Here is a 26474-nt window from a genome sequence, read left to right on the forward strand (position 1 = left end):
ATGCAGAACTGTGGGAAAATGATCAGTCTTTTCTAAGAAGTGTGAAGTTAGCATTGGAAAAGTTAAGTCAAACCAACTTTTTAGAAAATTGGATTATTTAATACTTGAGTTATTGTATATGTACTTTAAAAAATCATGTGACTGTAAATTTTCTTGTGCTTTCCTGCTGTTTAGATGCCCAGCCGACAGAGTCTGAGAAGGAAATTTATAACCAGGTGAATGTGGTTCTAAAAGATGCAGAAGGCATCCTGGAGGACTTGCAGTCATATAGAGGAGCTGGCCATGAAATACGGGAGGTGAAAATTCCTGTCACTCTTTTTAATCTTTATTGTTTCCTGTATTGTATTGTCTATTTCCATAGTCACAATTATTTAAAGGAAGATCACTTGCATTATTTCAGAAGTGGTTGCAGTGATATAAGGGTAAACAAACCAAGGTTCTATAACTATGTAATTTATATACATTAAAGAGAATTCTTTTGGTTTACTCTCGTACCTGAAATTTACAGTATCCATGGTGGTGCTGTTCATACTGTTTTTGGAGGGGAGACCATCGAGCATTCTATGGCTTTTCAGTTCTGCCAGTCTATCTTTCTGCTCCTCCTAAGCTTCCTAGGAGAAAACAAAACCATCTTTGTGGTCTAGATCCCCTCAACTGTGTCTGACGCCACCACAGAGCAAATGTATGGTGTGGTCTCCCTCAGCTTTCTTCTCCCAAACCTCTGAACTTATCCAGGTTTTCATCCATCTTTTTTTCCATTTCTTTTATTTTTTTTTCCCCCCAGAAGAAGCCGTGTCCTTACTTCTTACCAAGACCAACTTCTCTACCTTTGTTCTCCACCCTCCTCTGAAACTTTACTCTTTGAATTTCCTTTTCTTAATTGCATCTTTTTCTTTTACTGAGTTCTTCCCCACGCATGCCCACATACACTCGGGTGTCCTGTACTACCCAAAGAAACTCCCTGGCCTCTGGACCTTCTGTCTCTTTTTTCTCATTATATTTCTTGAAGGCATAGCTCACACTTTGTTGTTTCATTTTTTTCCTGACCTTCTACTTCTGTTCTTCTTCTTACCTCTCCTACACTGGACTGTTGTTTGTTTCCCAAATGTCTTGCACATGTACAGTTCCTTGCCTTTGTTCTTGTCTGGAATGTGCACTTCTTTTTTTCTTTTCCTGCTCAGTTCCTATCCTTCCATCAAATCCCAATAATCTTCTGCTTCCCTGTACTCTTTTGCCATAGCACTTTGCACATTTTTTTTAAAAAATCACTGATATATGATGTCTATTTCTTCAGCCTTCTAGCTTGAGGAAAGTTTCTTTCTTATTTTTGTGTTATCAGCACCTAGTACAGTGCTTGGTAAGCAGTTAGTAACTACTGAAGAATAAATGCAAGAAGACTAATCTTGCCAGTGTCATTGGCTTGAGTTAAAACCTTACGATTTCAGTAAATGAAGGCATGTAACCATTTCTGTGAATTTCAAGTTTTCTAAACATATCAAAGCTGAGTATAAATCTAATGTATAAAGAACAAATGTGACTACTGAAACTGTCATAGGTCAGTGTGAAGATTTAATTGACTTAGTAGAACAACTATTGTACCTTTTGAGAAGGCACACAATAGAATAACAAAGTGTTTAAAGTTTAATGGAGGTTGGTTTATGAAGAAACATGTTTTGTTTTGTTGTTAAAGAAACAGTCTTAATCAATGCAAGTGGCATTGTAGAATTATTGTCTTTTTGGAGGTCAGTTTGACAAGGTGTAAAATCAGATCTATAAAATTATCTGTACTCTTCTGTCAGATACTTAATTTTAGAAGATACTCTCCAGAAGGCTATCATTCAACGGGGAGATAAATGTAAAAATCTTTATGGCTGCCTTATTCATCATAGCAAAAACTTGGAAGCAATTCATAGAGTTGTTTTGAGGATAAAGTTAGATAATCTTATCAGAAGAGACACATAGAAGCTGACACAGAACATAGACTGAGAGTTTACTGTTATTACTATGCTAATGAGGTGAATTATTATATGTATTTGTTTAAATAGCACTTTATTAAACACAGCTCTGAAGGTGAATAAAATTTGATTTAAGACAGAATCTAGGGACTTCCCTGGCAGTCCAGTGGCTGAGACTGTGCTTCCAGTGCAGGGGCCTGCGTATGATCCCTGGTCAGGGAACTGGATCCCACATGCCACAGCTAAGAGCAGAGATCCCGTGTGCTGCAACTGACACCCAATGCAGTCAAATAAATAAGATACTTTTTTTTAAAAAAAGAATCTATTAAATAAACAAAGCTTATGCTGTAGAATAAACCACTAGAGAGGGAAGTAAAAACTTTCTGCTAATGTTTTGATATATCAAACATTTTAACATTTTTGAAAATAAGAGTTATAATGCCTACTCCATGACAGCCTCACCTGCTTCTGTTCTCTTTACCTCTCCTACACTGGACTGCTTGTTTCCCCGATGTCTTGCACATGTACAGTTCCTTGCCTTTGTTTTTGTTTGGAACACTGCACTGCTTTTCTTCTTTTCCTGCTCAGTTCCTGGCCTTCCTTATAATCTGTTTCCCTGTACTCTTTTGCCATAGCACTTCACATGTTATTACTATTTTTTTTAATGGTGGCCATCACTTTTTTTTAAAAAAGGCTTGACATCTCACTAAGTGCCATTTTCCACATTAGTCTATGATATAGGTGCTATGTCAAAAGTGTTATCTAACAGCGGTGGAACTGCTCTGAGAGGAGAGTCACAAGTATAAGGTAAACCATAAACAGTTGTCATAGAAGAGCAGCCAGTGTCTTCGGTTCTGAATCCAGGCAAGGCACACCCAGGGAAATAGTTAACTCTGTTCAGTCTTGACAGTGGGTGATGTTTGCTGGAGCATTTTAATATTATGAGAATGAGTTGGTATTTAGAAAATCGTGATTAAATCCTTGCAAGAGAGATTGGATAGGCTTCTGAAGAGAAGAAAATAAATTTTAAATTTTTATCTGTTTGCTTATTCCCCAAATAATAAAATGAACAAGTTTTTACTACTTGATATAAAACCACTGAGATTTGGCTTAAAGGCAAAAGGATTGTTTCGTGCACATCAGAATAATATCACAGTCCCTTTGAAATAGTCATATTAACAAAATGTGAAATAAGGATTGTTACATGTTGTAAACTCCAGTTTTCTTTAACATAACATTATTTCTAGATAGTCATATAAGTGAGGTTCATTTCAGACTCCTATATGTTTATGTAAAAAAAGATTGAATATAACCACAAACTTATAAAGCAGTTTGTTTAAACAGTGTATATAGCCCACTTATTTAGCTTGTCACTAATTTATTTGAAGCATCTTCTAAATCTTTAGTTTCAGTTTTATTTGTTTCTTTCTGGTTTTGTGTGGATGGAGTCAGAGTACTAGTGTCTTGGGAAAATCTGAATGTGCCATTATCTTCTGATGATATTGTAAACAGGCGGTTCACCTTTCAGATGGAATGTTTAGCTCATGTGAAGATGTTAGAAAAAGCAGACCAGGTTATGGAAAAAAGGTGAAGAAAAGCCATCTATAAGTGAAAGAAAGATAAAATCAATAATATACATTTATTTGGGAATAGCCCTCTGTACTTACAAATGATTGCTCAATGACTTGGAAGACTGGGCAGAGAAAGAACATATTCATATTTACAATAGAGTCTCTAGATTATGTTTTATTTTCTCCCCTTTCACATGTGAAACTTTTTCACCTTCTTCAAGAAAACCTAAGAAATTTAGATTCCAGAATAGGATTTTAGTTATAGGGAAGGGATAAGTAACAATTTCTAAATCACATTTTTTCAGGTTGATTTAGGTTCTTCAGTATTTGATAGCTTTTTTTAAGCTAGGTTGAACCTTGGAATTTGAATTATTGAGAGTTTATTAGCCTTTTCCCCAGAATTGGGTCTTATTTCACTTACCATCTGCCTTTTTTGTTCCTTTTATCCACTAAAACAATTCTTAAAGAATTTCTAAGAAAGCTTATCTGTGATATGGGAAAAAATATAAAATGGTATATTTGGTTCTAAATTTGAGAGTCTAAATTTTAGATTCTAACAGGTATATAATATACCTGACAAACATACATTGTGTCCTTTTTTTATTCTCTTCTATCCATATCCATTGCAAGGGTGATGAAAACTATTATACTAGGTTTAAAGTACCCCTGGAGTTGAGAAGGCCAGTTTCAGCTCTCCTGGATCCATTATACTGAGTTTCATAGACTATACCAGGATTTCCTATGTTTGCCAAAACCTGTATTTTAATGTAAAAATAATACTGTTATGATTTTAAAATAAATCTTGATTATTTTTATTCTTTGGATTTTGAAGGCAATCCAGCATCCAGCAGACGAGAAGTTACAAGAGAAGGCATGGGGTGCAGTTGTTCCACTAGTAGGCAAATTAAAGAAATTTTATGAATTTTCTCAGAGGTTAGGTAAGTGAAAAGTTTTATCATTATGACTTCCTCAGTGAAAAAGGAGTTTATTGATATTGGAAGCTATTTACAAGATTTCATGTTCACACTGCTAAATATATATGTCTCATAGGTAAAGCAGCTTGGTGGACTCTAAGATTATATAGCTTAATGTTGCTGTCTTCCTTTTCGGCTAGGTCTTTTAAGTTATTTAGACCATTTTCCTCAACAAATTAAAACTTCTATAAGAAGATTTCTGATTTTTTGCAGCCTAAAGTGTCCTATTGTGAGAACTGCTGGTAGAATTCCTTTCCAGCTCTGGAGCAAATCCTTTCCCATGTGTGGGAACTAATCCTCAGTCTCCTCAGTGATTTAGATTTTTGTGTTCCTAAGATTGATCAAATCCATGTACCTAAAACTGTACACGATGAGAACTGGGAAGCTAATGGTATATGTGAAGTTACCGAGGGAGTTATTAAGTAAAAAGAATTCGGAACGGTATGCTTTTTCCCTTGTATGGGAAAAATTATTCCAAGATCAGAATTGTGCCTTTAATACAGTGAATAAGTAGAATTGGAGTTCTTTTTCTTGAAGAAGGAGACACCAGATAAGATTTAGCCATTTAGCTGCTTGTGTAAATTGGAAGAGGTTTTACTTTGTGAAGTTGGGAGCGTGGGGTGGGAACTGGTGTAGATTGTGTTAGAAGTTTGAAACATTTCAGTTTAAGTTTTTGGCATGTGTTTATATAGTTGTACTTTTTGAATCATATAAATATGTTATATATCCTAAATGAGTACATACAATTTAATAAGAAAACTAGTACTGTAAGATAGAAGCTGGTCGTTCAGTTGCTCAGTCGTGTCCAACTCTTTGTGACCTCATGGACTGCAGCACGCCAGGCTTCCCTATACATCACCATCTCCTGGAGTTTGCTCATACTCACCTCCATTGAGTTGGTGATACCTTTTGGGGGCTTATAAGCTAAATTTAGACCCGAGATATGATTTGTTTTGCCCATGTGGTTTTTTAAAACTTCCTAATTAGTTGCCACATTTTAAAATTGGTAATTGTTTGTGTTTTGTGTGTATGTGTCTTAAGTCTTTGGTTGCTTTGGAAAAATCAGGTGCTTAGGCAACAACTGATCAATTGATCTTTCCTCCAGTTGGGGAAGCTAAGTGGCAAACTGACAGTGTCCATTAGTTAAGGCATGTGCTTTCTAGTTGCCGTGAGTCCCTACTGCATCCTGCTTTTTTACATCTTGCTCTCTTTATGTCTTTAAATAAACTACTTGGCCATTTGTGTCAACCTCTGCTTCAAAGTTGAAATCCTGTTTTTTTTTAAATATCCATATTTTTTAAAAAGTAGGAGAATTGCTATTTTTCCTTAGATGCAGTACATGCTGTCAAATGCAAAGACAAGTAATAGTTGAGATAGAAGCGTTTGTGTAAATTGTCCTTTTCTTATAGAAGTAAGAATTATAAATTATTTTCCTTAAGCACAGCGGTCAGTTCTTTCAGTCAAGTATCTTACGTAATCCATAGCTTTGTAACCTCAGGGGGCCTAGGTGTTTTCCTCTTGGTTATCTTTACTACTACTTTAAATAAGTAGTTCTACTTCTTAGTAGTATCACTGCTACTTTAAATAAGAGTTTTCTTGTGTGTTGCTAGTTCCCAGCTGCTTTTGAAGTTAAAATGCTTTTGTTGCTGCATAGATCCTTCTCACGTTCATATTGGTCTCCTAGCATTTGCCAATTAAAAAAAAAAGGAATAATTATAAAATAGGTCAAACCAGGCAGGCTTACACGTTCATATTTTAACTACTGGAATTACATCAGGTGAGTGGTGTGTGTTTTGGCACAAGCGCTGTGTTCCATCTCACCAGAGGTTGTAATGACACAGGTAGTAGCAAAAAGCTCTGGGGTTTTCATCCTGTCGTGTGGAAGCCTTGAGCCTTGGTTGTGTAGGCTAGGACTTCTGTAAAGGTGCGAACGAAGTACACATTTAAGATCTGGTGGTTCACTCCTCATCTCTTGGCTGGTAACGTGGTTCATGTTTCCAGCTGCCTTGCTGACGGGATGCATACCCTTGCTTGCATGTGATAGGAACTCAGTGTTGAACGAGTGAGCAACATGGATTAACGAATACATGTGTCTGATATATCAAATATTTGTTGGTATTTAGGATAAGCAATAATAATAGATTTCAGGCTTTCAAGGCCTAATGGCCTGTGTTTGATTTCTGGTGTTGGTGGTTATTAGCTGTGTGCTCTTGGCTCCATCATTTAAATTCTGTGAGCTTCAGTGTCCTACTTGGACCTCCAGTGAGTTGAGCCCTCTGCTTTAAGTGCACGTAACCTCTGTTGTCTCTTCTCTTCTGCACTGTCAAGCCAGAGATGAGGATAAACACCGAACACAGCACCCGGAGCACCACACAAACTGTGAAGATCCATGTGGTCCTTCAGAATTTCAAAGAGAAGGCTGCTTGGCTCGAGCACTATAGATCAGCCATGGGCTGGACTCCAGGAGAGGGATCACTTGACTAATTCAGAAGATACTGAGCTTTCCAACATGGTTTAACCTTGCTGACCTAAGAAACATCCTGTACTTGCTTGTTTTGGTCAGAGGCCTTCCCAAGTGAGGCAGCTGTCTAAGGGAAGGTTGTGTGTCCAGACAGTACACAACTGCCTTGTGTCTGCTTAGTCTTCCTCCCGTTGCAGGGGCTGACAGCGGCCACCTCCAGAGATCACAGTGAGTGAGTCTGTCCAGCACGTTGACTCCTCTTTAGTGAGCTAAATTCACCAAAACCTATTTAGAAGGTTCTGAAGTACACAATAATGGTGGTTATCTCTCTTGGCTGTTTCAAATCCCCTGCAGTCCGTATCCTTTGGGTTCTTTCCTGAGGATTCAGACTGGTCTTTGATAGTGGATGGCTGGCAGTAAAAGACTAAGAGACTATATGGCTCTGGTCTCTGAAGGGGCCTCCTCTTCCTAGTCAGGCCTTGTTCCCCCTTCTGGATCTACTTTGTGGCCTGATCAGTCATTATTTCTCCACTCGATAAGTCATCCATACTGCCACAGTCTGTTCTCCATGCTGCAGATGAAGTGGAGTTTTTATTTTTTAATTATTTGTTTTTGGCTGGGTCTTTGGTCCTGCTTGAGAGCTTTCTCTAGTTGAGGTGCCTGGGGCTTCTTGTTGCAGTGGCTTCTCTTGTTGTGGAGCACAGGCTCTGTGTACCCAGGCTGAATAGCTGTGGCTCACAGGCTCAGTAGTTGTGGCTCACAGGCCTAGTTGCCTGTGGCTTGTGGAACCTTCCTGGACCAGGGATTGAACCGGAGTCCCTTGCATTGGCAGGCAGATTCTTAACCACTGGACCACTAGGGAAGTCCGAAGTGAAATTTAAATGCTAACCTGATGATATCACTATCCTGCTTAGTTTCTCTAGGGATGCTAAGATGGCAGGGCCAGGGTGCTTCGTGTGGCACACAGATGATGTGCATATGGTTTTAGTCTTAGGTTCCTCTCCTCCTTGCCTCTCTGTTCCACCTGCATTGTTGTCTTGCAGTTTCTCTGCTCGGTCGTGCCCCTCTCCATTCAGGGTTGGGCTACCTGCCCTGTCTGTCTGCAGACTCTTTCTCATCCTTAGCGCGCAGTCCAGTCTTGGTCCAGGTGTCATGTACTCAGGCAGGTTTTTCCCTGAGTTTGCAACTGGGTGAAGCTCCATTTTCACACCTTTCCACGGTACCATACCCTTCTCAGTACATATCCCAGCTGTGGTAAGTTGTCTGTCTTCTCTCTGTATAATTAGTCTCTGTGTGTGTGAGGATAGGGTGTGTCCATCTTCATTGGTGTACCCAGTGCCTGACCCATGTTAGACCATCAATATATTTTGTAACTTACTATTAAAAAAGGATGATAACTATCATTTGAAGTTACTGTGTGGGTTACAAATAGTGTCTAGCTCAGTACTTGGCACGTAATAGACGCATAAAGGGTACTTACTCTTGGTACTAATCAATAATTTAATCTTAAAAGGTTATGGAAGGCTAGTTAGAATGTCATTTTATATGAAAAACAGCTTATTATGGTAGAAATAATAGGGCTGTGAAGCCAGAAGCACTTGGCATTTATGACATATACCCTTGGGGGTCTGACCTCTTTGAAACTCAGTTTATCCATCTGTAATGTCCATATCATAGTTGACAGTGAAAGTTAAATGACAGACTAGGTTAAGTACACAAGTATGGGTATTAGTTCATAATTGGGTAGATCAAATCGAAAAAAAATAAATGGTAGAGTTGGTAATTTTTCAGCTTTTTAAAAGTTGATGATGTGAGATAAATTTGTTTTCATTAATATCTTTATTAATCTAGCATTTATTCATAAATGGCAGACCACCATCTAACTCTATAAACTTTGTTTTCTCTGAATAGAAACTAGCCTTGTTGTATGATTCTGTAGTATGTAACAGTATTCATTTGATTTCTGGGATTTTTTTGAAGTGAAATCAGTATTTCTATATTTTTATTATTATTTTTTTTAGTATTTCCATTTTTAAACACAATATTAGTCTGGCATTCCAAAAGTAGCGGTTGTTTCAAGGGACAATTTTATTTGTGTAATGAATTAGAATGTTTGATATTATGGCCCTGAGATAGCGAGCTGTACAACACTCAGGAAGCTACTTATTAAACCACATATTAAATAAACAGCACAAAGTATGTGAAGTTGGTAATTCATTCATACCCACATACAGTTATGACTGACCATAGTTTCACCAAAAAAGACATAGTCACAGTTACCATTTCATAAAAATCAACACTGTGTAGAATGTGAAAATAATGTAAGATTTGTCCTTTGATCCTGATATTTCATTCAGATTCACATTCTTCATGATTCTGAATTTGGGTTTACAGAAATTGAGTTAGTCACTTCAGGGTTTCTATTCTAGTGAAAGTACTCAGTTTGAGTGTTATGTTTAGATAATCAAACTTTTAAAGAAACCTTATTTTTATGGAAATTGAAATCAAAATAATTTTAAAATGCTCGCTTTTTGATAAATAGATACAAACAACATCTTAATGTTTTATTCTTTAGAAGCAGCATTAAGAGGTCTTCTGGGAGCCCTGACAAGTACCCCGTATTCTCCCACCCAGCATCTAGAGCGAGAGCAGGCTCTTGCTAAACAGTTCGCAGAAATTCTTCATTTTACACTCCGGTTTGATGAACTTAAGGTAGGATTGTCCTGCTGGTCCTCCTTGTTATAGAAGAAAATCATGCGTCTTTCAGTGAGTACTAGGAGGAAATGCCTGGAGCCCTTACTAAAATGTGGTGGCATGATGTTTGCTGTTCCTCAGCAAAAGTGGAAAACTGGATTTAAAAATTATGCAGGCTTTTTGGTGTAGCATAGCAAACAACAAATTGCTCAATATTCAGTTTTCATTTAGCTTCATTTTAAAAAGTATCTCTGAAACAATATTGACATCTTCTAATATTTTTTCTTTTCTGCTTATCCCCAGTTTTTTTCCCCAGCATTCTTCTATTAATGTATAAAAATGTTGATTTTTCTTTCTCTCTCCTACCCCTCTCCTTTCCTTTCTTCCCTTCTGTCTTCTCTCTCACACCCTCCCCTTCCCCGCCTCTACTTATTTACATCCTTTTTGCTAGAAGGAGTGCATTTAAAGAAAGAAGCCTTAAATTCCATATCAGGAGACCTTAATTCCACTTCTATCATAGTAACGAACAATGAGGCAGGTCCTCTGACTTTCCAGCACCCCACGTACCTTGTTTAGAAAATGGAAGAGCTAGATTCCTAACTCCAGCAGTTTATAAACATTATATCATAGACAGCTATTCTCCTCCATTCATACTTGGAACACAAATGGTTTGTTTATAAAATTTTAGTCTATTTGACGACTGCCCTGTATATTAATTGTAATAACCCACAGTGAGTGGCCACACATTCCTTTTTGTTTTTGTCTATTTGGTAATACCATTTTTGGTGAGCAGCCTTTTCATCTGTTATCTGAAATTAATGAGAAGAAAGAAGGACAGTGTACTGACTGACTGAAAACCAGTGTGCACAGTCTTCTGTGTCCATCATGAGACAGTTAGCAAATCAGTGCAGTAAGCACAGTGTTACATAATTTAAGTGCAGATTGTCATCTTGGATGATAACGGTTTTAATTCTTAAAGTGGTATTACAAATTCAATAATGTAAATTAATTTCAACTCTAATAGATACTTTATTTAATTTTTATACTATCCTTTAGTAAATAACTTTTTCTTTTATAAATGTTTTCTTTAGATGACAAATCCTGCCATACAGAATGACTTCAGCTATTACAGAAGAACATTGAGTCGCATGAGGATTAATAATGTTCCAGTAAGTTAAAGCTTGAATTATGGCGTGATAATAATTCAGATTTCGATTTGTTCAGTTTGGTCTTTTACTCATTCATTCATTCCCTCATTCATTCAGATAAAGCTAAAGATAGTAGTAAAGTTAATAATTACAGGCACCCACAGCTGTGGGAAAAAAGAGAAAAATGTAGCAAGCCATATGGTATTTACCTATTTTTCTACTTGGTTCTTTGTTCCACAGCTACTTCAGTAAAACTGCTTTTTGTCTATATAACATTGATAAAAAATTTCTCTTTTCTTATTTTAACTGCAGAAAAGTTTCATGAATTAGTGGTTATGAGTTATTTGTCCCCATGTTCTTAGATTGGAAAACTCTTGGGGAGAGGTTGACCCGGAATAGGAACAGCACTAACTCTGGCAGGAAGGGGAGCGGGGTCTTGGACCCCAAGCACGTCTGTGTGACACTGCCGTGTGAGAAGACGGCTCTGAGCCTGTTGGTCGGCTAGCATAGCATCTGTTCTGGCTTGTTAGCCTCTTGACCTCTCATTTTAATTAATACTCTTTTCTCCTAGACATCAAATGCCAACCTTAAGTGTGAGAAAAATACTATCTTTTTCTCTGGATATTTTGTGGACCTATATTGTGCTGATTTGTATGGGAAGCAGAGAAAATTTCTAGGATCATCCCTGGCCTCAAGTAGATAGTTTAATGAAGAAATACTATGTAAGTTTGTAAGGAGTGTTAAGTGGCATAAAAGGTTAAAAAACCAAAAAGATCATCAGAGACCACCACAATACTGTAAAGCAGTTGTCCTCCAATTAAAAAAACCAAAGAAACAAGACCATTGAGTAAATATTTTATGAAGTCATTGCTCTTAAGACAGGCCTGGATCAGAAGAAAGATTTCTTTTAATGAAGCATCTGTTATATGTATTTGTTTGGTTTTGCATAAGCCAGTTTATTCTGTGAGGCTGACCTTACTGTCTGTCTTTTTCATACTCACTATGTAAAATAAAGTAAAATAAAATGACCCAATTTTCTGTTATAGCCATCCTGCCATCATCCAAGACCAAAGGCACTGAAATCATCTTGGTAGTGCCTTTTGCTCTCAGTAATTATAGGTCAGTTCAGTCGTGGTCAAGTGCCATTTTTCTCAGATTTCTTCACTGCCCCCCTTCCCATCTCATCTCTGAGTACTTCTGTCCCAGTTGAGAGCCTGATTCCCACTGTTTTTGGCAACTCTTCTGTAGCTGCAGAACGTATTTTCTGGCACACTATCTCTCTATTTTTGGTACAGTCCACCATCAATAGTTAACTTTATTTTGAAGATTGGCTTAATTGTTACTCCTTTCTTCCAACGCTAAGTGGTTTCCCATTAGCTACAGAAGGAAAATATGACCTGAAGCCAAGATTTAGCTTTCCCTTCCAGCTTTCTTTCACTGGTTGCTGTCCCTTATTACACTGCCCTATTTGAATTTACACTCTGCCAAGTCATTTGAAAGCATATTCTGCCCCCTGTCTGGTTGAAATGCCTTGTGTACCTGCTCATCAACATCTGCCAAAGCCTAGCCCTTCCATGCATCCGTTTAGTTCCTTCCAGTCTTAGTCCTCCCCTCATCCCCCACTTTATTCCTTGTCTCTTAGCATGTTACTAAGATAAGCTGTGGGGATATTTGCTTGCTCCTAATAGGGTGTGACGTCATAGGCATCTTTCTGTCCTCTGTGGCATTTAGATGGTCTCTTGTGTACAGCAGGCAGCCCATTCAAATTTCATTTAGTGGCTTAATATCATTTAAAATATTTTGAAAGAAGTTAATCTTAAAAAAAATTTCTTTATATTTTAATCTTTTTGTTGTTAAAGATAATGTAAGTTTTGTGTACATTTGAGGGTCTAGAATGTAAGCATTTATAATTAATAGATTAGCAAGCATTAGCTAGGCACCTTGCCTAGGTCCGTTTATAATATTATTTTAATAACTTAGGAGCTGATATTAAGTGTCCTTCTTTTCCACACAGGCAGAAGGAGAAAATGAAGTAAATAATGAATTGGCAAATCGAATGTCTTTGTTTTATGCTGAGGCAACCCCAATGCTGAAAACCTTAAGTGATGCTACAACAAAGTTTGTATCAGAGGTAGGCATTGCCTAAGAAGTTATTCTTTGTGTCATTTTTCTTCAGCCTGTGTTTAGATAGGATGGGCTCAGTGAGTCCGCTACAGACCCTCTAAGCTGATAGATGCGCCTTGTGCACTGAGTCTGGTCCTCTCCCCTGAGACCCACGTGTACACACCTGCCACCTATCGGCAGTCACCATTAGGATGGATAGTCAACACGTCCGTGATCTGCTGACCACAGTGAGGTCTTGACACTGTACAAGCAGATAACTTAAGGGTTTTCATCGCCAGTTCCTTTCTTTATCTCACCCCTACATCAGTCTTATTGGTTCTTCTTAGTAAAGTGTACGCTGAGTCTGAGAACTTGACCCTTTACTACTACCTCGAGCTACCTCTCTGTAGCACCCCACCTCTTCCTACTTGGATTTCTGCATTCATGCTCTGACCCACTGGGCCTGTCTCCTGAGTGTAGTCAAGTAGTCTTCTTAAGACCCAAACCACGTTCCCTTCTTCTCTGCATAAAAGGTTTCCAGTTTGGGAAGTTAAAGAGGGAGGGGGCGCATGTATACCTATGGCAGAGGCCAACAATATTGTGAAGCAGTTTTCCTTCAATTAAAAATGAATAGGTTTTGGAGGGGGGAAAGGTCTCCAGTCGACTTCCCAGGGCCCTTAGGATCAAATCCACGTGTCACGGGTCTCTTGGGGCGTCGTCTGCATGTCGTCGCTGTTCCCGCCCAGCTCTCAAATGTAAGGGCTTCTTGAGAGATGGGCGGATCTCAGCTGTCTTGCTCCCAGCTGTGTCCTCAGAGCTTAGAACAGTACCTAGAATCTAGTGCATTTTCTAAAACAAAATTTAGAGGAGGAATCAGATTTTAAAGTTGATAATTTTTCATGTTATGGTAGGTTTTAAATTTTTCGTAAGTAATAGCTGTTCATCACTCTTTTGTTCTCTGTACACTTTTACAGAATAAAAATTTACCAATAGAAAATACCACAGATTGTCTAAGCACCATGGCTAGTGTGTGCAGAGTCATGCTTGAAACACCGTGAGTATTTGCTGATCTTTTTCACTTTAACAGTCCTATTGAAATGATTGACAAAGATATGAATGTCATATTTGGAAGGTGGAATTAAATATATCCCAAGTATGTAATAAACAAAATTAAAATAATTACACAGCTTAATGTAGGTTCTGGTTAAATGTATAAAGTACATTTGGTTTTCAGGTTCATCAGACCAGTCAGATGCTTCAGAATAGGGGTTTTGTGTGCTTTTGAGAGGATAGGGGAAGAACTTTAAAGCTCATCTGGTTATGCCTCTCAGGTATTCTCTTTCCTTTTCAAAGAGCACTTTGCCTTTTTGCTAGAGGGCTAGAAATATTCTTAAACACTTATCCCTTCCTCTCAGCTTTAGTTATTAGTCCTCAGTCGTCTTTGTTGTCCCCAGCACTGACCTAAATTCTCTTCTGGGTTTCTCCTCTTTGTCACACCATTTGTAACATATACCACAATGTTTTCTGTCTGGATTTTCCTGTCAGCAGGCAGAAAGAATTCTTCCTATATTCCTGCATAGTATGATTTTATTATATAACTTTAGTTTTTTGGAGCTTTTCATTTTCCAAAACAATTTTGTATACTCATCTTATTGGAAAACCTTTTGAAGTAAGAGAGCAACTGCTTAGCCTCAGAGCGTTGTCCTCCTCATCTAGGGGAGCAGGGTCCTGGGGTGTGAAGGGACTTATGCATGGTGACTGGCCTCACACACATGCTTGGGTGTCTCCATTGTGGTCTGGATTCTTTCTGCTATGCCATACCGCCCTCCTTGTAGACGAAAAGTGCTGTTTCCTTTTTCCCATTTGAGAGAAGACTGTGATTGAATTTTAGAATATTAAAAGCCTGCAGTATAGTAATATGTTTAGATCAAGTTAATGTCTATAAATGCCAATACTTTCTCTATTAAGCTAGTGGCTTTTCTCATCACATTGATGATGACAGCCTTTCAGAGCACCTATCCCCAAACTTTTACTTTGGGGCTACTTTTAATCTCTCTAAAATTGTCTGATCTCTACTGAGCAGAAGGGGCAAGATACCAACATGCATATGAGACCAGGATGTATAAGTGATAACTGTTCCGCCCCCTTATTTCTCTGGGAATCTCGTTGCAGAGAAGGTGAGGGTATAGTCTCAGCATCCCTTTTATATATCAACAGGAGATAACTTTGAGCATCAGCCAGCTCATGAGTCTGTGATGGGCCTCATCCACCTTTATGTTTCCTACCCTCCAGGGAATACAGAAGCAGATTTACAAATGAAGAGACAGTGTCATTCTGCTTGAGGGTAATGGTGGGCGTCATAATACTCTATGACCACGTGCATCCAGTGGGAGCATTTGCCAAAACTTCAAAAATTGATGTAAGTTGTATTTGTTTTTTATGTAATTCCCAGTAATTTCAAACATAAGTGGAAACCATAGACTTTTATTTAAAGAGCTGACCGGCTACACTCTGTCTCAAAATTTAGTTTTATAGTTTGTTTTGGTTTTCTCTTCTCTCATGCTATTTCTTATACAGGTGGAATAGAATGACTGAAGGTAACTGCACTGTTTTAGAGTATCTTCTTGTGGGGAAGCCTCATTCATAGAGTGGTACTTCCACAGATTTGGCAGTATATGTAAATAAATAATGAAACATTAAAAAATCTTTTTATTGTATCGTTTCATTCCTTCGACCGAAGGCCATTTTTAAACAAAAGATTTGCTTTCAAGTATATATTAAAAGTCAGTAGAGGTGCCCCAGTGAAGAAAGCTGAAGACTATATACTGTTCCTCCTCCTCCCAGTTGTCATAATTTGTGGTCGTAGCCTGAGTTTCTCTGCTTTATAATTTCTTGCCTCACTCTCACGTCTGGTTCATGAGAATTTTAACCATTATTTACCTTCAGTTACCCTTTGACAGACTCTTGGCATTTCATGTATAGAGAACTGATGATTTATCAGTCTTGCCTTCATCTATCCTATGTAAAGAGAAAATCAACATTTTTTGAGTCATTACTGTGTCCCAGGAATTTCAACATTTGCTCTCTCATTTAACTTTGAAAATACTCTTAGGATGTAGGTGTTATTTCCCCTGTATTAATAGAGAAAGAAAGTTTAGGGAGATTTCTTAACGTAATTGCTAGTGAACAGTACCTGGATTTTGAATCCACGTCTCCATGGCTTTCGAAGCCTTTGGTGTTTCTGCCATGCTATGCTTTCTCACAGTAATCGGGCTCATCTTCCTTGTGGATCATTTTCATCAAGTTGTTCCCTTTCTGTGAAGCCTGTGACAAGTCTCTGCTGCCATCCCCATCAGTTCCCCATGAGTCCTCCTGGCTTTTGAGGCCCTCTGTGAACTGCCCTGTGCGATTCACCTTAGCCCTCTGCATGTGATGAGCTTTCTTACTTTTTTTTATTGGGTTCGTCTACCTGGAATGCCTCTTTTTCTTACCAGTGTGTCCATTCCATCCTTTAAAAGGCTACTCAACAACTTTTCCAGAATGTCCTACTTTAGTAAACCCTTAGTTTTCTCATTAGTGTGTTGGGTATGTTCTGTTCATCTGATTTGGTTTCCAAAAAGTTTTGTTTGATTGACAAACTGAAAATAACACTTGGGTAGATTTTTTCCCCCATTCTAAGAATAATTGTTTTTACATTTGTAGTGTGTAATTTCTCATGAGTGCCATAGTTACGGAGCTGGTTTAAGTTATTAACTGTTTTGAGAATGAATGTTAAATGAAAACTCAGTGTTTCACCTTTTCTGTTCATTTTCTACTTAGATGAAAGGCTGTATCAAGGTTCTTAAGGACCAGCCTCCTAACAGTGTAGAAGGTCTTCTCAATGCTCTCAGGTGGGTATGCGCACAGGTACATGTGGATAGGGTGGACATGTTAAGATATTGTTTCAGTGTGTGAATAACACATAAATGTTAGAAATGTGAAGATCTCATGTTGCTTATTGGTAGTCTTACTTTCAAATATTGGTCACAGTATTTTTTATAACGAAGAATGTGTGTGTATGTGTCCCACAGAAAATAGCAGCTTCATTTCTTTGCCATGGAGTATGGCTTTCACTTTTCTGCCCTCCTCAAAGGACACACTGCTTTTTTGTTTTTTTTTTAATAAAAGCAATTGTATAAAACTCAGAAAACATGAAAATTTTAAGAAGAAAACACAGAACCCGCACTATTTTGAAATAAACCACTATTCACATTTTGGTATATACCCTTTCAGTTTTTTTTTTAAACATGATGCATATCCTTCCAGAGTTTCTTTTTAAAATACTTGCATATAGTCATAGCTTTATATAAAAGTTACCTTTTATAAAATAATAATATACAAACTGTTTTATAGCTGAACTTTTCCCTTAGTATAGTATAATTATATTTCTGTGTTCATACTACAGATCTTTATTACTTTTGTGCAGTTTTTATAATGAAAATAAAGCAGTCTAGTCATTATTTGATGTCTGTCTTCTCAGTTTAGACTTACTTGTTTAGTTACTAAACAAGTTATTTACTTACTGTAGTTACTAAAGCTCCTTCGAATCCTGGACTATTTTTAAATGAAAATCTCAACCCATTATAGAGTCTTGACTGCAAAGATTTAATTGGTAGTTATCATTTCCCTAATGTAAAAGATGATTTTGCTTGTTACTTATTTTGTGTTTGAACACAAAAACTGTGAATGCAGATATTTATTCAGTGACTTTTTGAAGTCATAGGCTATTGTAGTGCATTGTAATTCACGTAATAGAATAAACTGATTTCCAATATAGTATTACCTTCCTCACATGTTTCGTAAGCAAAACATTGTTTATTTTTGGACACTTAGTCACATCTGGCACATCATTAAGCAGAATCTAGGCTGTGTCATTTCAGCTGAGTGGAACCATGAAATTATTTTATTAAGATGACGAAAAATATTCTATAAGCAGTGACTATCTAAATAAAGAAGATCTGTTCTGGGGGTAGGGGTGGGAAGAAGGCTCAAGAGGGAGGGGAGATATATATATATGTATGTATGTATAGTTAACTGATTCTCGTTGTTTGGAAGAAACCAGCACAGCATTGTAAAGCAATTATCCTTCAACTAAAAAATAAATAAAAAGAAGATGTATTCTAAGTGAAAACCCGAATGATTAAGGAACATAATATAACAACCAAAAAAAAAAAAATCCTTATGTCGAACTGTTTCAACCATAAGCCTATCAGAAACCTTAAGTTCTTTTAATTTTTTACTCTGGAGACTTCTCACTGATTGTATCAATATTTACAGTATTGTGATTCTTGCTGCTTGATCCCTTTCTGAGGATTCCCCATGTTGCAGTCAGCCTGAGCTCTCTCCCAAGCCCTTTCCTTTCTGATTGGCTAAGGCTCTTCCAAAGCCAGCAAGTGACAGGAACACTTTTTCCCTAAAGTAAGAAATGATAAGAGGTCTAGGAAGTTTTAGTGTAACATTTATTTACCCTGACGGGACTGTGCTTCCAACAGTAATGTAAAACACAAAGTTCACTTCTGTTTTTCACAGTGTGAAAGTAATTTGGTGTGGGACAGAGGAGGGCAGTGGCAGTGAGTATAAAGCTGTTGATGTCCGCCGCAAACAGGCTATGTTTGAGAGAAAGGGGGAGAAGACTCACTGTCTGCCAGGTGAGGCAAGAGCCACCTGGCAGCTGTAGGTTTCCTTTAAAATAATATGATAGAAGTCAGAAAATAAAAGTTCGCTGCAGAGATAATTCCTGAGCTGTTCTTACTCAGAGTGAAACACATATTCTGTGTCCGGTTGTTATTTCCCCCCTGGGAGGTTGTGTGAGGTTAACCAGTATACCTGTTGCGATGTAGTGGTGGTTATAATTAGTAACAGTTTTATATCACCCTACATCTACCATGCAGTTTCATGTCTGCGGCTTTGTTGTCTCTTCACCACAGCTTAGTGAAGTAGTTGGTGGGTATGGGCCAGTGGGGGTGTCTCCATCCTGCAGTCGGTACCTGAAGCTCTTGAGAGACTTAAAGATGATACAACTAATAAATGTTGGAGTCTATTTTCAGATTCAGGGTTTTATTCTCAAAATCCCATATACTTGATACTGCATTATCAAGCCGGAGGTTTACTCTGAGATGAATCATTGTGCTCTGGAATCATCTGGATGGAAGGGAAATGGAGATTCCCAGGTTACCACCTCCAGAGAGTCTAGTTTCTTCGTTAGGTCTGGAGTTGGGGGGGCAGGCACCTCATTTTATAAATAAGCACCCTGTGTGTTGTAGATATTGTTGGTACTTTGAGAAACACTGCTTAAACTAAACCAACCTAGCTCTTAACGTGCTTCACTCAGAGCAAAGAAGATACTGTTAAGAAAGCATTTTGGAATCCCCAAAATGCTGTGCAAGTGTTGTTATTTCTGTCTCTACAAAATAGAACACATTTTTGCTGCATTATTTTCTTTTTTAAGGAATAGCTTATTTACTACAGATGCTCACTCCATTCTTTTCCTCAGAATCAAGTTCTAAATAATATAGTTGTGTGTGTATATATATATATATGTATATAGTTGCTTGTTTTGAATACTTTTCTGTAGTAATGATATAGTTCCCTCCAACTGACACTATGCAATAAGGAGAAAGCAACGAACCATGTCTGTATTTTACAGATGGAGAAATGGAACCAAGTTTCTTTGATCATAAGAGAAAGAGAAATAAAACTAGATCTGGGAGTCAGGTTCAGTGCTAGATAATCACCTTCTTATTCTTAAATAGTATTAGTAGTTGCTTTTCTTAGATGCTGTTGGCCTTTTCTTGATGAAAATGTGACGATGAACTGTCTTAGATACAAAGGAGAACAGCAGTTTGCAAGCTTTTTGTAAAGGAGCAGAGAATAAGCAAATATTTTAGGCTTTGTAGGCCCTGTGGCATCTGTCACAGCTATTCAGCTCTGCCCTTGTAGCAGGAAGGTGACCACAGACGATGCTTAAGTGAATCAGCATGGCTCTGTTCCAGTAAAATGTTATAAGCTCTGAAATTTGAATTTGATGGAATTTCCACATTAACGTGAAATACTTTTTTTTTTTTTTTACTTTTTCTCTCAACCATTTAAAAATGTAAAAATATGCTGCTGCTAAGTCATTTCAGTCGTGTCCGACTCTGTGCGACCCCATAGACGGCAGCCCACCAGGCTACCCTGTCCCTGGGATTCTCCAGGCAAGAATACTGGAGTGGGTTGCCATTTCCTTGTCCAATGCATGAAAGTGAAAGTGAAGTCTCTCAGTCGTGTCCGACTCTTAGGGACCCTCATGGACTGCAGCCTACCAGGCTCCTCCATCCATGGGATTTTCCAGGCAAGAGTACTGGAGTGGGGTGCCATTGCCTTTTCCAAAAATATGCTAGCGATACAAAAATAGATGGTAGGTTGGATTTGATCCATGGGTATAATTTGCCAGCCTTTGATACTGGACAGCTATTTTCCTTTGAGAGGGAAGTTATAGATAATTGTTTACTGTAGAATCTAACCAAATCTTTTCAATGAGGTAGTTAGTTCCAAATGAGTAAAACAGCCATTGGATACTCTGTTTGAAGGTAGGAGGAGCATCAGCCAGCAGGGGCTGAACAGGGGTAGAGCTGGACTGAAAGGCATTCTCGCACAAGACAAGCTCTCCTGGGCAGTTGTTTCTCTTACCGTAATTACAGAACCCTATGCAGGTTATGTTTGTTTGTGTTTTTAACCCCCTAAAACGGATGTTTTTCCCCTCATAGGTACACAACAAAACATTTGAATGATGAGACTACCTCCAAGCAGATTAAATCCATGCTGCAATAACAGTTCTGGAAAAGCACCTGCTGTAGACAGAAGACAGTATTCTGCAGTGACTGAGAATGCACAGTTTTTAGTGATTGCAATTACTATCTCATTTACTCTTGCTTTTTATTTCTTTCCTCTGTTCCTCTCCCTCTTTTTTAATCATGTTCTTGATCTTAAGACTTCTTTTCTGTGCCAAAATCAGTAAAGTTATACTCTGAAGGGATATTGTCCTTTCAAACAGGCCATCTAAGGCAGCTAATTATGCATCGCATTGGGGTCTCTACTGAAAAAAATTCTGTGACTTGAACTAAATATTTTTAAATGTGGATTTTTTTTGAAAACTAATATTTAATATTGCTTCTCCTGCATGGCAAAACTGCCTATTCTGCTATTTAAAAACCCTCAATGACTTTATTTTCTACTGCCGCTTTTTTCATGTGCAGCCAAAATAAAAATGTTTAAATTAACTGTGTTGTACAAATGGTACCCAACACACACTTTTTTTAAATTAGTAAGACTTTTGTTTAAAGTTTTAAGTTTGCATTTTGACTTTTTTTGTAAGGATGTATGTTGTGTGTTTAACCTTTATTAACTAACGTTAAAAAACTGTGATGTGTGCGTAGAATATTACGTATGCATGTTCATGTTTAAAGAATGGCTGTTGATGATAAAATAAAAATCAGCTTTCATTTTTCTAAGTGTGGTTTGGTTTACTGATGTTTTGATTCTAGGTCTCTAGAGCTTTCCCTATGTGTATTTTTTGGAATGTATGTGTATAATACATTTTTTCCCCTTTTAGGGGAGAACTGGGTCTTTTTTTTTATTACTTTAATTGCTTTTAAAATCTTGCTGTGTACAAGACTAGAGGTGGTGGTTTAGCCACCAAGTTTTTGTCTGACTCTTTGTGACCCTTCGAACTGTGGCCCACCAGGCTTCTCTGTCCATGGGTTTCTCCAGGCAAGAATACTGGAGTGGGTAGCCATTTCTTTCTCTAGGGGCTCTTCCTGACCCAGGCATCAAACCCTGCATTGCAGGCGGATTCTTTACCAAAAGATAAGACCTAGTAATCTTGTCACACTTGACTTTTATCCTTGATTTACTCTTGCATGGATGTAGCAACAGAAGGGAAACTGCACTTTTGCTTGAAGGGCTGTTCTCAGGAGCTGGAAGGTAGCAACTTGAAATAGTACGTGGAAGGAAGAACAGTCCTGAATACTGGGAGGAGAGAGAGTATACGAGGGACTTCCCAGGAGAAACTGAAGGCCGCAGTGTTGCTAATGGTAGGAAACTTCATGTGATTATTACTTTAAGATCATAAATCGTAACCATAAAGTGTCCTAATGGGGAGAAACTGCTTAGAGTTGGTCTCATCCACCCATGCTGGGTTAAGGGTTATCTGGGAGAAAATCCCAGAGAATTCCATCCATGTTTCTGGCTCACTAGGACCAGATGGCCATGCTCACAGCCTGTCAGGATAGACTCCCTGCTCACCTCTCTGCCACCCACAGCCTGCTACCAGCCAGGCTCAGCTGCATGCTGCTCAGATTGCTCCACTCAGTGTCACACTTGGGTCCCACTGGTCCCTGAGCCTGTCATCCCCTTCCTCCCTCACGTTCATCTGAAGAATAGCAGCTCTCATCTTTGGAGGATCAGCTTGTGTCATCTCCTTGACAAAGCCTTGGGGATAACAGGAGCCACCTTCCAATAAAGAGGATGTAAGGTTAAATAGTCCCGCTTCCCTGAAGGTAAGTCCACCTGGAACCTGGAGATGCCCCATCATTTGGAAAAAAGGGTGTTTGCAGCTGACATTAAGTCAAGGATCTGGAGATAAGACCATCATGGATTACATGGGGTCATAAACCTAGTATGAGAGGAAAAAAGGGGAACTGGATATAGCAGAGGCCGTGTGAAGATGGAGGCGTGAGTGGAGGGAGCCGTGTGTCTGCAGACTGAGGGCCCAGAGTTGCCGGCAGCACTGGACGCTGGGGAACTTTCTCCCAGAGAGCCTTGCCAAAGAAACCAATCCTGCCAACACCTTTGCTTCAGAATTTCGACCTCCAGGACTGGGAGAGAATAAACTTGTCTTGTTTTAAACCACGCAGTTGAGGCTAGTCAGTCATGGCAGCCCTAAGACTCTCCTACAAGTGTCTCATCCAACATTGCTGCCGTCTCACTGGACCACTTTCCTTAACCCATGAAAACTTAAGAGCCTTGTCTGATGTCCCTTAAGCATCCCTAGGATTTTCCCCAGTACCTGGATCTAAGGAGGTGCCAAATGTAAGTGCTTGAATGGCTATAAATTAAAAATCATGTTGTGGCTGAAGTAGATAACAGTAATACTGCTGTGGCCTTTGCGGTTAATGTAGTCTGTCGTCTCCGCATCAGAGAACAAGTGGGAGTTTCTCTCAACCTCCGACTAGGCCTCAGCAAACTCCTCTGCGACCCAGTCCTCCTGCCACCTATTTCTGTACAGCCTATGAACTAAGAATAGTTTCTGCATGTTTAAAAGTTTGGCAGAAGTCAAAACTATATTTTGTGGCATGTGTAAAATACATGACATTCAAATTCCAGTGTCCATAAATAAAATGTTACTGGAACACAGCCTCACTCATTTGTTTACATGTTACTTTTGGCTGCTTTTGCATTACAACAGCAGAATGGAATTCTTGTGACAGGCCATATGGCCCTCAGAAAGTTGACCGTTCTCTAGTTCCAAGAACAGGTGTCTTTGAGAACCTCAAAGAAGTTGAGGTTGTTGGAACCACGGAACAACAGCTTCCGTGTGCTGGAAGCACGGGGCTGCATAGTGTTACAAGGAGCCATCTCTGCTTCCGGAAAGTAGGTTTAGTATTTACCGTTCAGATAGTAAGAAGGTCCGCCAAGTCTGATCTCTATTCATGTCCGTGCTCAGAATGAAGGGACTGGCCATGGGCTCATCAGGAAAGAGGACCACGATTTTATAATAAGCAGGTCTGCCCGGTGTGCTGGAGGGAGGTGTGACTCCGCTCTGTGCAGGTGAATCTCCTACCACTCTAAGCCTTTTACCCCCCTTAACCTCTAAAACACAGCCCGGTCAGTATCGCTTTACTCATCCGGTACCCCGGCCCCGGTGCCTCTTCCTTCACAGGATAAAGTGTTGCTTCATGTCTTAGACCAGCGACACCCCGCATGTTGTGTTCTTCATCCTGTTTCTGCAGCCCTCAACCTATATCTGGATGAGTAGAACTTTTTACTTGGCCGTTTTCCCACTTTAGAGATTTGGATTAAGAAGCATGCTAGACTATTTTAAGATTGTTCCAAGTATTTTAGACTTAAGGCATTTGTGCTCAAACCCAGGTTTTTGAAGTTGAAATGCCATACTGATTCCATGTGAGATGGCAGTAATTGTTGCTCCATAAGTTCTTACAAAATGATCCCTTATTTCACATATTTCACAGTCTTTGCATGGTGATCCTAGAAGATGGCAGTGGGAAGGTCTGTAGATTAAAACTCAGTTAACCCCACGCACATTGCTTCTTTGGAACTGTATCTTCCTCCTCAGTAAAATGAGAATGGAGACAGTATCTCTAACATTTGATTTCATGTCATACAGTACATGTCTTATCTATACTGTCTGCCAAATGCTGCATCCTTGTGAACAGTTAAAACGTAGACTTCCGAGGTGGTGGAGCTGTGTTTAAAACTCGTAACTTTGGATGAGTCTCGTGTGTCCGCATTGATGAAACGAAACACTTGAAATACCTACCCCTCTACTGTGGCCCTGGGGGCTGTGCTGGCTGGTGCTGTTCTGCCCGTGTGCACCACGAGTGCTGCCTGCCCGTCTCGTAACCATCATGATGTTTGTATTGTAGCCTGTTCCAGGTGTCACGTCCATGAACGTGTACGGTTCTCCACTTACCCCAGAGTTGTCCCCAGCACCAGTTCTGACTACTTTCCTCAGTCTAGGAGGGTATTATTGGGCAAAGATACCCAATTTTAATGATCTTTAGAGATCCTATAACTGATTAATAGTAACTTAGAGTTGGACTGTGAAGAAAGCTGAGCCCCGAAGAATTGATGCTTTTGAACTGTGGTGTTGGCTCTTGAGAGTCCCTTGGACTGCAAGGAGATCTAACCAGTCCATTCTGAAGGAGATCAGTCCTGGGTATTTTTTGGAAGGATTGATCCTAAAGCTGAAACTCCAATACTTTGGTCACCTCATGCAAAGTGTTGACTTGGGCAGGAGGAGAAGGGGGCGACAGAGGATGAGATGGCTGGATGGCATCACCAACTCGATGGACGTGAGTCTGAGTAAACTCTGGGAGTTGGTGTTGGACAGGGAGGCCTGGCGTGCTGCGATTCATGGGATTGCAAAGAGTCGGACACTACTGAGCAACTGAACTGAACTGTGGTGCTGTGTGCTGTTGATAAATCGCTTCAGTCTTGTCCAACTCTGTGCGACCCTATGGACTGCAGCCTGCCAGGCTCCTCTGTCCATGGAATTCTCCAGGCAGGATTGCTTGAGTGGGTTGCCATTTCCTCCTCCAGGGTATCTTCTAGACGCAAGGATTGAACCCACACCTCTTAGGTCTCCTGCACTGGCAGGCAGGTTTTTTACCACCAGCATCACCCAGGAAGCCAGAACTTACTGTGTGTGTGTGTGTGCTTAGTCGCTCAGTCATGTCCAACTCTTGGGACGCCATAGACTGTAACCTGCCAGGAGCTTCTGTCCATGGGATTCTCCCAGCAAGAATACTGAAACTAACTGTGAGGTAGTGCCATTTCTCTAACTGGGCAGGTGATTAACTGCCTATTGGAAACCAAAACTAGCAGCGTGATTATTTTAAACACAGCGCTCTGGTCTAGTGGTAATTCCAGCAGTGCTCACAGCACATTCTGGTGTCAGAAACTTTAGTATCTGTTCACAGCCCACCTAGACAGTGTCCTGGGACCGAAGATGGGTGCCGAGTGGGGCTTTCGTGGAGGAGAGCAACGGGTTTCTGGGTGTAAGAAGAGGGTGTATGGGGAGCAGAGGCAGCCAGTGGGGAGGGCAGAGCTGTAGAGGCCACCGGAAGACTGGCTTTCGGTCTACTCATCAGCAGGCTCAGAGCGAAGGAGTGAGTGGATCTGATGTATCTGATAAGGTTCACTCCAACTGCTGTGCCAGGAACAGAATGAGGTGAGCAGGGACAGGCGGGGAGGCCGGGCGAGCCACTGCAGTAACAGGCAGAAATGATGGCGGGTCATTGAGTGGACGTGGTGAGCAGGGACCAGAGCCCCCAGGGACCCTCCACAGACCGGATGTGGGTGTGTGAGAGGAGTCCAGGGCCATCCTGGCCTGGGGCCTGAGCACCCGGGAGGAAGGGGCTGGGGGCAGGTGCCAGGAGCGTGCCCTGCAGAGTGAGGGGTGGTTTCTAGGTCCCGGAAGCATCGGCTCCTTGCTCCAGGCAGGGCTTCTGCCCCGAGCACCTGGCATTCGTTGGTCTGGTCCGGGGTTGGGGTGGGGGGTCCTCCCGGGAGCATTTGGCCGTGAGAGGCTGGGAGGAGGGGTAGGGCTGTGGAGGGTGGACCGCCGGACAGTCTGTGTAGGGAGTCTCCACTCTGCAGGTTTGATCCCTTTCTGCCCCTCTCTTGCTTTACGACTTCCCTGGGCCCCACTTTACCCATCTGTAAAAGCCAGTCTCCACGGTTCCACCTCAGACCCGGAGTAGCTATTGGGCCAACACTGGCTTCTGGGGTCCTGAGAGGGGAGAGCTGCT

General features: G+C 39.9%; 1 protein-coding gene across 41 annotated transcripts in view; it reads left to right on the top strand.

Moving 5' to 3' along the window:
* The window catches only part of CYRIB (CYFIP related Rac1 interactor B), a 144704-nt gene extending 123270 nt beyond the window's left edge, over nucleotides 1-21434 (top strand). For all 41 annotated transcript variants that reach the window (XM_069600958.1, XM_069600963.1, XM_069600974.1 and 38 more), the window contains 9 exons: nucleotides 175-296; nucleotides 4359-4464; nucleotides 9537-9673; nucleotides 10747-10824; nucleotides 12818-12934; nucleotides 13881-13960; nucleotides 15199-15325; nucleotides 16726-16796; nucleotides 20691-21434. In XM_069600958.1, the coding sequence (XP_069457059.1) occupies nucleotides 175-296; nucleotides 4359-4464; nucleotides 9537-9673; nucleotides 10747-10824; nucleotides 12818-12934; nucleotides 13881-13960; nucleotides 15199-15325; nucleotides 16726-16796; nucleotides 20691-20754 (902 nt within the window). In that variant the 3' untranslated portion in view covers nucleotides 20755-21434. The remainder of the gene's footprint in view (nucleotides 1-174; nucleotides 297-4358; nucleotides 4465-9536; nucleotides 9674-10746; nucleotides 10825-12817; nucleotides 12935-13880; nucleotides 13961-15198; nucleotides 15326-16725; nucleotides 16797-20690) is intronic.
* Nucleotides 21435-26474: the final 5040 nt, after the last annotated feature.

The sequence above is a fragment of the Ovis canadensis genome, chromosome 9 (genome assembly GCF_042477335.2).
Source record: "Ovis canadensis isolate MfBH-ARS-UI-01 breed Bighorn chromosome 9, ARS-UI_OviCan_v2, whole genome shotgun sequence".
NCBI lineage: Eukaryota > Metazoa > Chordata > Mammalia > Artiodactyla > Bovidae > Ovis > Ovis canadensis.